Source organism: Phocoena phocoena, chromosome 12, assembly GCF_963924675.1.
Source record: "Phocoena phocoena chromosome 12, mPhoPho1.1, whole genome shotgun sequence".
NCBI lineage: Eukaryota > Metazoa > Chordata > Mammalia > Artiodactyla > Phocoenidae > Phocoena > Phocoena phocoena.
In genome coordinates this window covers 16,945,123-16,963,236 of record NC_089230.1, presented here as the reverse complement: position 1 = coordinate 16,963,236, position 18,114 = coordinate 16,945,123, and the positions used below count along the sequence as shown (strand labels likewise).

At 44.1% G+C, this 18,114-nt stretch overlaps 1 protein-coding gene across 1 annotated transcript in view; it reads left to right on the top strand.

Annotated features, from left to right (window-relative positions):
• SASH1 (SAM and SH3 domain containing 1) overlaps positions 1 to 18,114 on the top strand; it is a 185,217-nt gene that overhangs the window by 23,053 nt on the left and 144,050 nt on the right. The window contains exon 2 of the mRNA XM_065888739.1: positions 16,570 to 16,698. Coding sequence (XP_065744811.1) covers positions 16,570 to 16,698 — 129 coding nt within the window. The remainder of the gene's footprint in view (positions 1 to 16,569; positions 16,699 to 18,114) is intronic.

The following is an 18,114-nucleotide window of genomic DNA, read 5'->3' as shown; positions in this document are numbered from 1 at the left end:
GCAGTGGAAGCATGGAGTCCTAACCACTGGACCGCCAGGGGATTCCTGGAAAGTTTTGAAATATTAGTCCCAGCCACTAATCCTTGAGTTCTGCTCTTTGAGTGTAGTGGGCTGAGATGTTCCCATCTCAGACTTCTCCTTTCCATGTCTTTGAACAGTGCCATCTTGGTGTTCTCCTATTAAATCCTCTCTCTGGTTTGGTGTTATTTAGGGTCTCTTGCCTTTTCAAAAATGTGTTCCAACCTAATATGGTAGTCTCAATGAGGACTGAAATATATTTGTGTAATAAGTAAAATTTTATAATGAAAAAAAAATCTAGTGAAGTATATTGCCAAGTACCTCAGGCTTGGTATCTTTCCATTGGTTATCTCTTTGAATGTTGCTGTCTGAGTACCAGCCTCATGGAACTATATTTTTCGGGAATGGCTAACGCTCTTCCTTCCTCCATGTTTCGTACATTTTAGTGGTTTTGTTGCCACGGAAGGGGGGATGGGAGAGAAGAGGCTAAAGTCACTGGGCTCATCTTTAGGAAAAAATGAAATGAGGTTGAAATTAATTGACTAATACCTTTTTAGATGTTTTCTGAATTATTTCTATGGAAATTCAAATTGACTTTTCTGCATTGTCACCGGTGACTCATGTCAAGCCTCTGTGGCCACACTTGTTTATAGGGAGGTGGGGACATCTGACCTCAGTCTGGGCATGGAGCCAGGAGGCCCTGTGGGTTCAGGTGCTGGCAAAGTAAGGAAAGAGAGTAATAGGGCGGGAAGCCTTTCACTCACCAGGTTTCCAGGAGGGTGGTGAAGTAGCTGCAGTTGGGGAAGAGTTAACTTTAATGGCCTTTTGAGAGTCTTTACAGAACTTTCTCTCTAAATCTAATATAAAAAATGATTTGGCATTATTAAGCTAGATCATTTATAATCAGGATATACAGAATGTCTTGAAACAGTCCTCACTCATTTTCACAGTGTGGAATACTGTGAATACGTCTCTTCTGATTATGTGAAATTGTTTATATTACATAAGGAAGCAGAACATCACCCTACCACGAATTCAGAAACGCTGTCATGTAAAAACCTGCTTCCACTGCCATGTCCTTTAATCATTTTCAAACTTGCATACTGGAGCCAGTCCTTTAAAAGGCCTGTCTGTGTAAGAGAAAGAATTTTCCTTTGGTACTGGCTGTTTTGCAGTCTTACTATGTTTGACTTTCTCACATTTACAAAACGAATAAACTACATAAACATAAAAGTGCTAAGTGATAGAACTGACACGTCTTGGGAGTTTGTTTTTAATAAGCTGATGTAATTAACACCTTGAACTATATATTCCATTTGTTTCTTTAGAAACTGTACAAAGAGAACAGGATGATACACATGCAAAAGGCACCAGCGGAGTTAATATTGGCCTTTTAAATTATGATGAAGCCATGGGCGTTTAGAAGCTAAAACTTGCCAGTTACTTTAAGTCTGAGGACTGAGGAGTAGATCTGTTATTTAGAAAAAATAAATTAAAATGTAGAGCAGTATATGAATTGTTTATGTCCATCTTCCCCAGGGCCTGAGTGTATAGTGTCTGGCACAGTGCTTGTGGATTGAGCATTCTATTTCATTCATTCATTCTTTCACTCATCATTCAGCAAATTTATATCGAGAGTCTCCTAGGCACTGTCCTCAACACTGAACAGTAAACAAAACTTAGAGGAAAATCTCTGCCCTTGTGGACCTTACACTTTAGTCGGGAGACAGAGACTGGAAAAGTTCGGAGTCATGCAAACTAGTTTAGATGCTGCAAAGTGGTAAAGAGAAAGATAAGGCAGAGAGTGGGGTTAGAGGTTGTGCGTACAGGAGAGGGAGGTTGCGGTGTTAGCTAGGACGACCCTTGAGAAGAGGGTATTGGAGTCACCTTTGCAGGAGGTGAGGGGAGGGCAGGTAACTGTGGGAAGAGCACAACAGGCCGAGGGAGGAGCAGGTTCAAAGTCCGGGCTGGGGCTGGTGGGTTTGGACCGTTGGAGAAGTAAAGAGGTGGCCAGTATGTCCCTGGGGGCAGTGAGCCTGGGAGAGTCATAAGATGAGGTAGGAGGGCTTCCCTGGTGGCGCAGTGGTTGAGAGTCCGCCTGCCGATGCAGGGGACGCGGGTTCGTGCCCCGGTCCGGGAAGATCCCACATGCCGCGGAGCGGCTGGGCCCGTGAGCCATGGCCGCTGAGCCTGCGCGTCCGGAGCCTGTGCTCCCCGACGGGAGAGGCCACAACAGTGAGAGGCCCACGTACCGCAAAAAAAAAAAAAAAAAAAAAAAAGATGAGGCAGGAGACAGGTGCTGGTTGGAGGTGCAGATGGGGAGGGTCTTTCAGGTCATGGGGGGATGGAGGCCTTTACTCTGAGTGAGAGGGGAGCCTGAATAGGGCTTTTGAGCAGAGGGGCAGGATCCGAATAGGTTCTAACAGGGTCTCTCCAGCTGCTGTGTTTTGAGGGTGCGCAGGGTTGAAAGGAGGCAGCCCAGTCTTTGATCTCCCAGAATACAACAGCTGTTAAATTGCCGTGCTTTGTGAACGGAAAAGCACAGCCCATCCTGACAAAATCAGCATTTTAAAACTGGGCAACCCTTTAAGAGGCCTGATAGGGTTACCAACCAGGGTTCTTGGCCTCTTTAATCGCTAGAAATTGATCAGAGGCCAGACAAGAAATTCACACACGCAAGGCTTTATTGGGGCCCCTTACTGAGAGCAAACAGCAGGTTCCCTTGCAGGCTTGCTCCCCGAAGGGGGGCCTGATGAGCTGGTTTCTTTCATGGGGTTAGGGTAGGGGTGTGTCCAGGGGTCCAGCCGGAGGGGGGGCTTTGGTGGATTGCCCACCCCTTTGGTGGCGTTGTGTGCAGGGGGCATGCCCAGTACTCTGCTTTTGCTCCCGACCCCCTGCCTTTGCTCCTGGCTCTTCAGAAGTGGCAGTTGGGCTTTTTCATCTTTTTGTATCTTTTTGTCCATAATTTGCCCCAACTGCACATGCATGCAGTTATTTTTAGTGCCTTATAGTTTATTTGTATTTTGTTGCTGGAGGAGACATTTGTCTAGGTGCAGGCACTGCAGCAAAGGGTCCCAGGTCCCAGGTCCCAGCCTGAGTAGTGCATATAATTTTCTTTGTAGGCTCCCCCCCCCCCCCCGCAATGTGGCAAACAATTAAAATAAAAATGTCCCATACATATCACAGAGAAGAAAGTGAAATTGCCCTTTTTTAATGCAGCAATTAAGAAGAATAAAAAGGTTCAGATAGGCAGGCAGGCAGGCGGCAGATGTGTTTTAACTCATTCATTTCCTTTAGTGAGAGTGTTTCTTTGTGAATCCAAGATCATGGATAGGAAGGAGGGGGCTATGTCAGAGCAAACATTGACCTGTAAAGCTATTGCAAGAAACAAGATTTGGCTGATGAGTAGATAAAAATGTTAATTCTTTCTTTTAAATTGAAGTATAGTTGATGTACAATATTACTTAAGTTATGGATATACAAATAGTGATTCACAGTTTTTAAATGTTACACTCAATTTATAGTTATTTTAAAATATTGGCTCTATTCCCCATATTGTACAATATATAGCCTTGTAGCTTATTTTACACCTAATAGCTTATTTTACACCTAATAGTTTGTACCTCTTAATCCCCTACCCCTGTATTGCCCCTCCTCCCTTCCCTCTCCCCACTGGTAACCACAGGTTTGTTCTGTATATCTGTGAGTCTGCTTCTTTTTTCTTATATTCACTAGTTTGTTTTATTTGTTTAGATTCCACATATAAGTGATATCATATGGTATTTGTCTTTCTGTTTCTGACTTGCTTCACTTAGTATGGTAATGTCTTAATCCCATCCATGTAGCTGCAAATGGCATTATTTCATTCTTTTTTATGGCTGATTAGTATTCCATTGTATATATATACCACATCTTTTTTATCCATTCATCTGTTGATGGACACTTAAGTTGCTTCCATATCTTGGCAATTGTAAATAATGCTATGAACATTGGGGTGCATGTATCTTTTCGAATTTGTGTTTTCGTTTCTTTCGGATATATACCCAGGAGTGGAATTGCTAGATTGTTGGGTAGTTCTACTTTTAATTTTTTAAGGAACCTCTGTACCGTTTTCCACAGCGGCTGCACCAGTTTACCTTCCCACCAGCAGTGTATGAGGCTTCCTTTTTCTCCACATCCTCGCCAGCATTTATTTGTGTTCTTTTTGATGATGGCCATTCTGACAGGTGTGAGGAAAACTGTTAATTCTTTGATGAAGGGAATTACTCTTAAAAAAGTATACATCAGGGCTTCCCTGGTGGCGCAGTGGTTGAGAATCCACCTGCCAACACAGGGGACACGGGTTCAAGCCCTGTTCCAGGAGGATCCCACATGCCACGGAACAACTAAGCCCGTGCGCCACAACTACTGAGCCTGCGCTCTAGAGCCCACGAGTCGCAACTACTGAAGCCCGTGCGCCTAGAGCCCGTGCTCCGCAACAAAGAGGAGCCCCCGCTCGCCGCAACTAGAGGTAGCCCGGGCGCAGCCACGAAGACCCAATGCAGCCAAAAAAAAGAAAACTGTATGTTAGAAATTTAAACTGCGGGTGTCATGAAAAAGCCAGTGGTGATGTTAGTAAGTTCTCAGCTTGTTAGCAAATTGAATATTTTCATTCTTGTGATAATTGACTTAGTTAGAATGGTGTCAATTCGTCTTAGATTTTTGTTGTTGTTTCACTTAGTTCCTAAGAAGCCCGTCAAGTTTTCATCGTAACCATGTATAGAATGCGGTAGAAAGCAAATCGTCTTCACTGTCAACTTTCAAGATGTTTTTAATCTAAGAGTAAGAACAGATCCATGTGCTTAAGATGCTTTTTCAGAGCATTTTCACATTATATTCTTGGCGAACATGAAAGTCTTTTATGATGAAAATTGAAATCATCTTGAGGGGAAATGATGTAGTTAAGAAAGAACTTGTCTTCCCCAAAAATTGAAGTAAAAGTATGGCTGTCATGTCATGTAATATTTTATGTGGTTACATTCGTAGATGGACAGATACGTAGATACAGTGATACTCACGCATGTGCCCGGAACGAGAGCAGTAATTTTGTCTTTAAATCTGATTATTCCTATACGTGAAAGGTCAGAATGTGGTACAGAACGAAGCCAGATTTTCTGTGTTCACCCTACATTCACATTCACAAGCAGGCCTTTGAGTCCTCAATGAAGTCCTTAGTGCCCTGATTGCTATTGTGTGTGTCCTGGAGATCAAGGAGCTGGTCAGAGGAGCAAATGTCAGAAGCTAAGTCAGGAAATGTTCTGGGAAGGGGCTAGGTGTGTGGTGAAGAGTTGTTTGGGGACCACTGGGAGTTTTTCCAGGGCAGTGGGTGAACTGGTTTCTCCCTGACTTTGGAAAGAAACCACTCAGTTGGTGTCACATGAGCGAAAGACCCTAAAATCATCTCCAGTAAATAGGAACAAACAGGTATCTCTTCAGCTCACGATAGCTCAGTCCCATAATGGGAATATGCAGGGCTTATTCTCCAGGCAACTAGAGAAAGCCTGTGCACAGCAACGAAGACCCAGTGCAGCCAAGAATAAAAATAAAATAAATAAATTTGTTAAAAAAAAAAAAAAAGGGAATATGCATGTTTCAGAGGCCACAGCGTTGCTCTGGTATTTGCTTTCTTACAGCACCCGAGCCAGTTGCATTCCAGGTGTGTTTTCCTACTGGTTTCCCTGATGGGAGCTTAATGCAGAGGATTCGACCAGAAAAGTTCCAGGTGTGTTCAGTGCCTTTTTAAGGAAGGCACTCTCTTTGTTTCCAAACACCTCTTTTAAAAAAAGTTTTATTGTTGTACAGTTGACTTACCATGTTGTGTTAGTTTCAGGTGTACAGCAAAACGACTCAGTTATACATATACATATATTCACTCTTTCTTAAGAGTCTTTTCCCATACAGGTCATTACAGAGCATTGAGTAGAGTTCCCTATACTACACGAATTCCAAACACTTTAATTGCTTTTTCTGTCAGGATAGAGAAGAACGTGAGACTTTAATCTTGAACCTTTAGACCTTGAAGCCCATTGCACCAAGAAATTTTGTCCTAAATCTTCTAGGGATAAAAAATTTCCGTGGGATTCTTCCAAGATCTATGACCCTTAACATGTTGAGAATTATCAGCATTAAGTGGAGATTATTAGGAATCATTAATTCCTATACATGAAGAATCTTCAAACCTAGGTTCTCTTCTGTCTCTTGGCCCCTGTCCTGCCACACCTCTGCACTGATCCATCAGCCAACCCCAGGAGCTCTTCCTCTGGGAACAGGTTAGGCCATCCCCTGAGTCAGAGGAGTTACCTTTATTGTTCCCACACCCTCAGTCAGTTCATTTGTCATTGTTTCTAGTGATATATTCCGTGTTTGAATGTTTTACCCATTAGAGCGAATTGCTGTTGTAAGGTTGGTGGGGGCAGGGAGACTGAGCCTGTGAAAGGTCACCATTATATGTGACATGCTGGTTTGGTGGATGGAATGTCATCGCATAGTTACAGAATGAATGTTATCGTTATCCGGCACCCTCAGGAAGGGGAGAGATCATTCTACTAACTTTTGTTTATTCCTTCCTTCCCTCTTTCATTCATTCGTATATTCGATAGATATTTCTCGAGTAATTGCCAAGTGTCAGGTGTTGTCATGGTGTTAGGGACTGAGGTTGCCAAAATAAGACCCAGATTCAACTTTCAAGGACTTTAAAGTGTGCTGGGGACAACCACCATGTAAATGAGCGAGAGTCACTTTTTAAAAATGTCTTAAAATGGAAAAGTTCAACTACGTACCAAAGTAGAGAGAATATTTTAAAGAACAGCCATATGCCAGCACTACAGTTATCAATCATGGCTAATCTTGTTTCATCTATACTCCTCTCCCCTCCCCCCATGACTTTGAAGCAAATCGCAGACCTCACGGGGAATGTGTGGGTTATGCTTATGCAGTGGGAAGGTCAGGTGCAGTTGCGAAGGATGGGCTGCTCTCTGCAGGGTCAGTGGCATGAAAGAAGGGTGTTCCAGGCAGAAGAAATAGTATGGGGGGGAGCGCGGATGATGTAGTGCTGCTTGTAGTTTGATCTGGCCAAAACTGGTACATGGATGGGGGAGGTGGAGCCACAGGTGGGGGGCTAGAAAGGCAGACAGAGTACAAGTGAAAAGGCTTTTGTATTGTCAGCAGCAGACTGACTTTGTCACATCTTCACTAGGAGACGTTTATAGTTTTCAAGATTTATATTTTGAAAGTTACAGTGGGCATGGGGTATAGAGTGGGTCATAAATGAGATGGGATTGGAGAGGGGGTGAATAGCTGGGAACCTTGGTTGATGTCTTGAAACACTGCTAGGATTAGGATGGAGAAATATTTTGAGACATTGAGAGATATTGGAGAAGAAATATTATATTAGCACTTATTTATGACACATTATAAGACCTAGTTATCTCTTAACTTCGGGGATAAGTGAATGACCCTGTGAATGTTGGCACGGATCAAATGGGTTGATGCTAATCTCTGGACTACTGGAATCCAGAATGAAAGTTTGGTGGGGATGGAGAGTTTGGAATATGAATATGTAGGAAGAATAGGCATAGGCATTTGTCTACAGCTAAGGAGATGAAGAAAGAGTTTTAAGAGTTATCAAAATATAAGTTAAGGGCTACAAAGTTTTTCGGTAATGGGCCACGTGTTCAGTATCCTCAGGTTTGTAAGTCATGTGAATTTTTATTGATAACACTCTTTAGGTATTACCTGCCAGTTCTTCTTTTTCTTTTCTTTTTTTAATATTTATTTATTTAGGCTGCTCCAGGTCTTAGTTGTGGCACATGGGATCTTTAGTTGCAGCATGTGGGCTTCTTAGTTGCAGCTCGCATGCGGGATCTAGTTCCCCGACCAGGGATCGAACCCGGGCTGCCTTCATTGGGAGCATGGAGTCTTACCCACTGGACCACCAAGGACGTCCCTACCTGCCGGTTCTTAAAAATGTGGAATTTTGGCAGCATCACCAAGAAAGAATTTAATCAATACTAGCACTTATAACACTGAATGGTGGGTGGTAAGCGTGATGCCTTCAGTTTGATCAGGTCACCAGGACGTCCACATTTCACTTAACAGTCACTCTGGGCTTCCCTGGTGGCGCAGTGGTTGAGAGTCCGCCTGCCAGTGCAGGGGACACGGGTTCGAGCCCTGGTCCGGGAAGATCCCACATGCTGTGGAGCAACTAAGCCCGTGCGCCACAACTACTGAGCCTGTGCTCTAGAGCCCGCGAGCCACAGCTACTGAGCCCGCGTGCCTAGAGCCCATGCTCCGCAACAAGAGAAGCCACCACGATGAGAAGCCCGCACACCGCAACGAAGAGTAGCCCCCGCTTGCCGCAACTAGAGAAAGCCCACACGCAGCAACGAAGACACAATGCAACCAAAAATTTTAAAAAATTTAAAGGAAAAGCAAAAACAACACAGTCGCACTGCCCTCAGGAGCAGTCCTCGGAAATGAACTGGATTCACGTGCACGTCTGACTCCATGTACACCACACCTCCTGACTCTCTGCTAAAGCCAGGGTAGAATATAATTTTCATAAAATGTGGCAAACTCAAACGTTATGCAAAATTTAATTAACATCCTAACCAGAAATTTCAGGATTGTTCTAAGATCAATCTATTCTTTTCCAGGTTTCTAAGAATATCATAGATCACGTTTTCCCCCCAGTCAGATTTTGATTGGTGCAATGCCTGCGAATGCCCATATCCTCATGAGTATGGGCCAGAGGCAGCCAGAGAAAGTGCAAAGTGTGAGTCATACTCATCAAAATCTGTGACTCTGGTCTGAAATTCTGACTTCGTTCCCACCCAACTAGCTCACTCTGCTGTTCTTCCCAAATCTGTGATTCGGTTAAGCTCGGGCAGTTTGGAAAGGAGAAATGAGTTGAGTCTAAAATTGTCCTCTGCTAAATCCTCTTGTCCATTTTAAGTGTGAATCTGCACTTGAGGTTTTTAGAACCAACTGTCAACATTCTAGTCTTTTCCCTGCGCTTTTCAAGTTCTGAAGGTTCCTGTGAAATGTTCTTTTTAAGCCACCGATAGCCCAGCGAATGGGATCTTTCAAAGCCTTTAATTCCAAAAAGACCTTATACTAAGCACACGGTTTAGTAAATCCCTTCAGCAAATTTCCATGACTTAATTATATGACTGCCTTAAAATACAGCCATACTTGGCTTTTCTGTCCAGTAATAATTAGCATTCACGTTTCTTGATTTTATATTGTATACTTAGCTCCCAGCACAGCACCTGGAATGCCACAGGTGTTCAGTAAGTATTATTTGAATTAATGAAGTATCCCATTAGGTGTTGATGATTGAAGAACATAATTTTATAGCTCTGATCACTTTGTTCATCACACCTGACAATCATCATGACGTGAAAGATGCCAGCACACGCTCTCCCCACGAGGAGGCCTTTTCATTCCATTTTGTTGTAGCTACTCCTCTCCATGGCCTGTAAACTGAGTTTGTTCATATTTAAACCAAGCTGTTCAAATCCCTTCCCAGCACATACCCAGCAGATAATTAGGGATAACTAGTTCATGCATAAGATTTTGGTAATAACATTTTTGCTAAAGATCTCAGGCTTTTCGTATCCTGGGGTCAAGCAGGCTGCTCTGAGCCTGAGGGTGGAAGAGGAGAAGGAAAAAAATGCTTCTGTTGTGGCTTTAAATCAGGTCAGCCACAGATGAGCTTTCCCTCAGGAGAGCAGGGACCACAAGAAGAGAACACAGGGAGAGCCTTTGGGGAGCATCTGCATTTAGGGGTAAGCCGAGGAGGAGGGAGAGAGTCCCGAGGAGACCCATGTGCACGGAGCTCTAGAACGGACTCGAAAGTGGGAGGACCCCTAGGGTGCAGCCCGAGAGACAGACTCCACCAATGACTTTCAAACTTTTGGCCACAGATTCACTGGAAGATGTATTTTACATTGTGATTCGGTACAGTTATACACACACATAACTGAAAAAAATGTTGCAGGAAACAGTCCTGTTTCTTCATGGGATGTATGCCAGCATTTCCTGTTCTGTTCTGTACTCTTCTGTGCTATGCAATGTTGTCTAAACAAATGCTGGTCTCAGATGTCACAGAATATCTTAGGACTGTGTGATGACTTAGGACTGTGTCAACCCAGAAGTCAGAAGTGAATCGGCAGTAGCCATACTTTTCAGACTCTGAAGATTAGTGGAGGGCACTGGGCACTGTGGTGGCTCCCCTGTGGTGTCACTGATCTACCTTGCTAGCGTGAAGTGGTGCCCGGACCCCCAGCGAGTCCAGGTCCTGCCAGGTCTCCGTCATCTTCTGGGGGTCCTGAGCCATCTGAAGAACTCCAGCTTCTCTTGTAGGTCACCGATGGCATCAAGGTTGGAGTTGATGAGAAGCAGATGTGGATTTGCCTGGGCTCTGTAATTTGCGGCCAGCGGGCTCTCTCATTGAGGTGCGTGAGTTCAGTAGTTGTTGGCGCACGGGCTTAGTTGCCCCGTGGCATGTGGGAAGGGATCCCAGTTCCCTGATCAGGGATTGAACCCACGCCCCCTGCATTGGAAGTGCGGAGTCTTAACCACTGGACTGCCAGGGAAGTCCCTGAAGACCACTGCCTTTGGAAGCAGCTGCTGAGAGAGTGCTGGGAAGGAGGGGATCGCCAATACTGGCAGCTTGTGAGGCTGTTCTTCATGCTTCAGGAAGGGATTTATGTTAACTGGAGACCACTGATGCATGATAGTGGGGGCCACGGGCACCAAGATCATATTTGCCAAAGCAAGAGTTAGACAGGGGCTCCGGCAGGTTCTCGGTGGTTTGGAGGGAGGAGAGTGGAAGATGTGAAATCAGCCCTCCTCCAAACGCCTGCCATGTGGGTGTGCCCCCAGAGCCCTCTCTCACCACCAGTATGACTTAATTTGTCCCTCTGGTGTATGTTTTTGGTTGTTATGTGTAAAAAACTTTCCTGAGACAAACTGTATTTCAGCTCAAACCATCTGCAGAAATGCTGAGAGAGATACCTCAGAGAAAATATATTTGAGATCAGTTATTACATATTCAATGAATTTCTCCAGAATGATATGGCAGGATGGGATGACAGAGCTGGTGCAAACATTGACATCTCACCGGTTCGGTGAGGCTGAACAAGGAAACCGGAATTAAAGTCTTGTTTATGGTAGTAGCAACTTCACCTGAAAGGTTGCTGGAAGTGTTTATCACCTCAAAATCTTTACACAAGCTAATTAAGAGTGAGAACGCATTGTGAAGTCATTCAAGAAATCAGTTAGGCTTTATTTTATTGTAGTGATTTCTTTTAGTGGATTTATCTGGTAGGGGGCTGATGCAAGTATTTCTATATATGAATATATCTTCATCCCCCTCCCAAACAATAGTGAGCAGTGGATATAAAACATATAATTTATATTTCATAAAATATATCATGTACGTACTTACTATTATAGACAGAAAAGGTAGAGATGTGTGAAATAAATGAGCCAGGAGTCCTGTTCCCTTTCTTCCCCTCAACTTTGGGGATTCAGAGCAACACATTGAGTTTTCCCTTAGGGCTCTGTCTTTACAGATAGATAAAATCGCAGGACCAAGAGTTCATTTCCATTCATTTGCATGTAATCTGCATACAGCAGTACAGATTACATTGTGTCTCCTGGTGTTTTCAGAGAAGTTTTTTTCTTTTTTTCCCCTTAAACTTTGTCAAGATATTCTAAAGCATAAATGACATCTGGGGAAAGAAGAGAGCAAAAACGAAAAAAGTAATGATACAAATGCCTCTGTTTTCATAGTACTTTTAGTTTTCACATTTTCCAGAGACAGAAGTACATTGGGGTAAAAATTCAGACATGCTATTAAATCAATTGTTGAGAGAACAATGCTCTGTTTCTTTTCTCCTTAATTGTAACAGCAGTTCACCCGATCTGAACTGTTTGGTACAATGCCCCTTATCTCTATATTTTTATGTTGGTTGTATAAAAAAGATGGGTGTTTGGTATAAATGTGTGCTGTGGCTTCATAGGAAAATTATACAAGTTAGTCTTCCATTGAGCTGACGCTGGTAGTGGGACCCAGATTTAAATTAAGTTCATATTAAGTGAAATGGATGGTCATATGGAAAAATGCTGTGACCTGGTTTTGTAATAAGAAACGGGAAGAGAGCTTGAATTTGCATGTATCTTTTTTTTTGGTAGACAGTGATGGGAAAATTCTTGTAAAAAAGTTTATGCGTCACAGAATTTCACAATTTACTTTAAAAAGGCTATTCTGAGGAAATAAGATTTTTCTGAGTTCCTAAACACAGAGCTAATATTGTTTCAGCCTAATGCATGCGAAACCAAAGGGGGAAAATAAGAAACGAAACAGATTAGACAAGTAATACACTCTACAGTAGAAACTGTTAACACCTTAAAAGAAAAAAAAGTTTAAAAAGGAATCTGGGGGCTTCCCTGGTGGCGCAGTGGTTGAGAGTCCGCCTGCCGATGCAGGGGACGCGGGTTCGTGCCCCGGTCCAGGAAGATCCCACATGCCGCGGAGTGGCTAGGCCCGTGAGCCATGGCCGCTGAGCCTGCGCGTCCGGAGCCTGTGCTCCGCAACGGGAGAGGCCACAGCAGTGAGAGGCCCGCGTACCGCAAAAAAAAAAAAAAGGAATCTGTTTAAGTAGTTTAATGTATTTATTATAATAAATATCAAAATTTATAAAGTCATACTGCATATTTCGAAGTTTATTTTGTAACATCAATGCCTCTTGGCATTAGCATTGTGGGGTGTTCAGTCAGACATGAACATCACATCCCCAAAAAAAGATGTACGAGGTGTGGTGCTATTAAAACATCAACTGCATTATTTAAATTCCCTAGAGACTAATGTTGCAAATATTTTAATAGAAGTAAATATTTTTACCGAAGAGGTTTGTACTATATCAAGTAAGAACAAGTTGGACAGAAAGGATGCAGGGGTCTCCAGACAGTCCTGAAAAAGCATGGATTTGGAGTGGTTGAAGAGAAAGTCATGTGGCTCCTTGGTTCCATGTGATGGGGATGGAAAAAATTTCCTTTCTGTGCATAGCAGACAAGACGTACTTAAAAAACACACACACACACGCTTTAAAAAATTATTTTGTCTTTCTTGGCTTTAAATGATCAAGACTGATGAAAGTGGTAATTATGGGGACTCACTGAACATCTGGAAAGTGATTTGAAAACACATAGAGGCAGCTGTGCCACCCTGTTCTAAATTATTATTTGCGGAGCATCAAGTGAGGAGTGGTTATTGCAGGGTGTGAAATGTTTGCTGTCTTTGGCCTGAGTTGAGTTGAACAGCGGCTTTCTTCCTCACGAGCAACAGATATTTCCCAGGCCCTCAAATATTTGGGGAGTTCCGAGTGATTGGCAGTGAGGGGTAGGGAATGAGACTGTTTCACTATTAGGAAAAAAAGTTTGACCAGAAGCCTAGAAACTTTAGAAGTGACGTGAACAGTTGGCTTTGAAGGTGTCCTAGGATGTATGAGAGAGGAGAGAGAAAGGAAAGAAAGCAATTTGAACAAAGCTGTATAAATTATCATTTTTATAATTCTTTCAGGTGGCCTTGATTAGTCCAAGAAAGTAGTAGTTGGTGGCCGAGGCAGCGGTGGTCTGGAGCCCTTGCCTCGCTGGGCACTTTGCTGTCATAGTCCTGGTCGTTGGCTGGAACAGATGCTCCCATGGGAGCAGCCCTTCCGCCCTCGCTCTTTCCTAAAGTTTCTTCCAGTACTTTCTCTTGGTGTTGGGGGTGGCATGGGGGCTGGGGGAGCGGCCACTGTAGGGGCTGCCCATCTTCTCTTGCTCCTCTGGTCTTCCCCGTCGGCAGGCCTCAGCCCCTTTCTCCACCCGGGCTGGTAAGTTTGGGGTTTATTTGTAGAATGTGTGATGTGTGTGGCACGGATCATTCTTAGGGGAGAGAGACCCGGTCTGATCTCTGTTTTGCAAGGTCACTTTGGTGACTGGATCCAAGGCAGGTGAGGCCAAATGGGGAAGGAGACAAGAAGACCGGTCAGAAGGTTGTAGATTTTCATGTTGTGGCCCGTGGGGCATGTGCTGTTGAGTTGAGACGAGTCAGGGCAGACCTCAGGATCGTAATCCGACTCATGATGCAATTTGTCGGGAGCCTCACCTCTACCAAAGGCAGTAAAGCAAAGACTGGTAGGCTGATCTCCTCTGTGCGTTTCCTCGGAGGCTGGCAGCAGACTTCCATTTGACTCCTTCTTATTTTCCCTACCGGAAACGTGACAAACCTTTTTGGGGGGAGGGTAAGCTCCTGCCACCTCTACTGTGTCCATCCAGCCTGTTGTCTCAGAGGGGAGGGACTGACTTTTGCCCAGACACGTTCAAACATCTTACTGTTCTTGTAAAGAGCTTCCCATCCCTAGCTCTGTACTGGGGACTTTGAGGCAATTACCTCAAGCATAGAACACTTTATTGGTAACAAAGGAAGAATCTTTTCTAAAAAAAATCATTTCTTTCAATTCTGTTTCCCCACTTGGTCAGTTTTGTGAAATTGGTGAATGCAGAAGTGGGATAGAGATGGTCACTTGCTCTGACCCACGTATCCTGACCAGGGCCTTGAGATCTTTAGCAGAAAGCCTTTTTAAAAATTAATTAATTAATTAATTAGGCTGCATTGGGTCTTCACTGCTGCATGCGGCCTTTCTCTACTTGTGGTGAGCGGGGGCTACTCTTCATTGCGGTGCAGGGGCTTCTCATTGCGGTGACTTCTCTTATGGTGGAGCACGGGCTCTGGGCGTGCGGGCTTCAGTAGTTGCAGCGCGTGGGCTTAGTTGCTCTGCAGCAGGTGGGATCTTCCCGGACCAGGGCTCGAACCCGTGTCGCCTGCATTGGCAGGCAGATTCTTAACCACTGTGCCACTCTGCCAGGGAAGTCCCAGCAGAAAGGCTTTTGAAGAACTCTTTTTTTGTTGTTGTATATACTGTAATTTTATTTCAGTAGCACAAAGGAAGTTAGCGTGAAGGAAATTTAAATGAAACAGTACGGTATAAATAGCAGAGAAGCAAAAACTCTAAAAAGGAAGTACATCTAAAGCATGAGAATTCAACATTCATTGGTGTTTCATCTTCAGTTTTGATTGACACTTGATGTTTGCAGACTTTGAGATCATGATGACTATTCTGAAGAGATTTCAGCACCAGCACTGAAGATCTCTTAATTCCCAAAGCCTGTCTGCGTCTAAGTGTGCTTTGCAGTCTTAGACATGTGCACCAAGGGTGGTGTGCTGGCATTAACTATGAGACAGGGCTGACCAGTGGTCTGTCACAGGGAAAATGTGTGTGTACTTTTTCGGTTGTCTAAGAGTTGTGTTTTCCTTGGTTATCTTGGTAAAATCATTTTCCTTGGTTATCTTGGTAGGGTCTTTTATTCATACCAAAGAAAGACCTTGTTGGGAGGTGAAAAGGGGCAGGGGAGATGCTTCTCTGAAGGAATGAATAGACAAAATGGCATAACCTACAAATGTATACAGCATTGCTGTCATCCTCTGTGTATGTGTTCAAACATGAATTTAGGAATCCGTTCCCCTAAAGGAAGACTACAATCTGAAACATTATTTGTAGTGACTATTATTAGCTAAGTAAATTGAGCACTTACTATGTGCCAGGAGGACTGTGAAGGACCAAGCTCTGAGTGTGTCACGTTACTTCATCACTCCTCACGGGGAGGTATCCCAGCGTTGCCAGAGATTAGGAAACATGCTTAAGGCTGCCGAACCAGCAGTGGCCGCAGAGCTGGATGTGAACTTGGGAGTGTGGGCTTCAGAGCAGCTTCCGGGCCCGTCCCTCAGTGGAGAGACAGATATGTTTCCTTATTTATTTAGCTGAATTTGTTCTCTTGCTTCTGTACTTGAATGATGTAGGGAATAAGAGTTCCCACTTTTCTGAGGGTCTCGTGGGAGGCATGGTTCAGGTGTGTCCCAGATGCAGCATCCCCTGTTGGCTTCTGAATTCTCAGCTTCCCATCAGAATTCCCAGGAGTGGTGTCCTGGCATCTGGGTTTCTCAAACGCTTCCGCAGAGGTTCTGATGCAGCCACCGACTGGGCTTTAGGGTGCCTCGCACCGACACAGTGGCTTTCCCAGGGGTTTCTTGGCCCTGCAAGGCAGGCAGGGATGTGGGTTAAAACCGTGGCTTTGGCATCAGACAGTCCTGAGTTGGAGGCCCGGCTTCTTTGCTTGGTAGCCGTGCAATCCTTGGGCTGTCACTCAGCTTTTTTGAGTGTGTAGATGTTTGTCCATCTGTACACACTGAGGACAATAGGTCCTGTGTCCCAGGGCTGTCCTCAGCATTAGGTGATGTCGCATGTAAAATTTAGCCTGGCACACGTCCACCACTGAAAAAATGCCAGCTGTTATTAGTATAAGTGCTGCACAGAGGAAGACTAGATGGTGTGGGGCGTTTGCAGGTGGACTGATCGCCTTTGTTCTCTTCCCGTTTCGTCCCCCTGCCCTCCTCACCCTCAGGACGGCTCCCTGGGAAACATCGATGACCTGGCGCAACAGTATGCAGATTATTACAATACGTGTTTCTCCGACGTGTGCGAGAGGATGGAGGAGCTGCGGAAACGGCGGGTTTCCCAGGACCTGGATGTGGTGAGTGGGGCACTGGGAATGTGTTCCTGCCCAGCCGGGCTGCTTCTGGTCCAGCATCCCCTCCGTCAGCCCTCTCACGGTTGCGCGTGCGTTATTACTCTGCAGGCTGCTGCACTAGTTTGAGATAAAAAATTCAGATCCCGAAAGGATTAACCCAGGTCTGTGGCTGTCAGACTGAATGAGTGTTAGTTGGGGCGATAATGATCAAATTTTTGTATTCATTAAAAGATTGCATTTGAATTTTAATTTTTTTTAGCTTAAGGGGAAAGGATGTTTTTACTGTTGGCCGGTATGCACTACATTTTTAATGACTCTCAGCCCAAAGGAGGAGGTCTAGGCTAGTTCTTTCCTTGTCTCCTTCCTTCTTTGTTTTCTTCTTTTTGTTTTAAACAAAATAAAATTTAAAGAAACAAGAAACCACCCTAATTTCTCACCTAGCAATAACCATATTGGTGTTTTAGCAAGTCTCCGTTCCGTGTTTTTCTGGGCATTTTTACATCAGCAATGTAATTCTTGCTTTTTTACTTAACATTTCATTATAGTTCTTCCATGTTGCTAAGACCTCTTTGAAATCACCATTTTTCATGATTTTACCAAGATAACCAAGGAAGACACAACTCTTCTCTCAGGTGCATTGAAATTCATTTGGCTGTTTTATAAAGACTCTTATGTGTATGATTAGTGGAGCATTTGAAGTTCCATGTGATAAACAGTAAATACAGAGTTTAGGTCTATATAATCTATATGTGTGCTGGTATTTCCATGTTGTACATTTACTAGAAAGTATCTTACCAAAACTTCTGCATTTATTAATTTAAATTTGCTATATAGGTCTTGGGTTCATTTTGGTTCAGTGCTTCTCAAGTTGTTCTGTTTCATTGTGGTGACCTTAAGACCATTTTAGGAATGAGAGGCAGAAGAAAAGGCTCAACATGGTTCCTTATCTGGACCTTATCTGGACCAGCTCCTTTTTTTTTTTTTGCGGTACGCGGGCCTCTCACTGTTGTGGCCTCTCCCGTTGCGGAGCACAGGCTCCGGACGCGCAGGCTCAGCAGCCATGGCTCACGGGCCCAGCCGCTCCGCGGCATGTGGGATCTTCCCGGACTGGGGCACGAACCCGTGTCCCCTGCATCGGCATGTGGACTCTCAACCACAGCACCACCAGGGAAGCCCTGGACCAGCTCCTTTTTAAGCATCTTTTATGTATTAGGGGACTACGTGGATCTTTTCTGAGTAACAGTACCTCTGCCTTTAAAAAAATGTTTGAAAACTACTGATTCAATTGAATCCTTATTTATTTTGTGATTTTCCATAAATCTACTTCGAGTAGAGATGAGAAAATTAGTAACTCGGAACAGATAATTCTTTTATTAATAATTCCTTTTGGGGCTTCCCTGGTGGCGCAGTGGTTGAGAA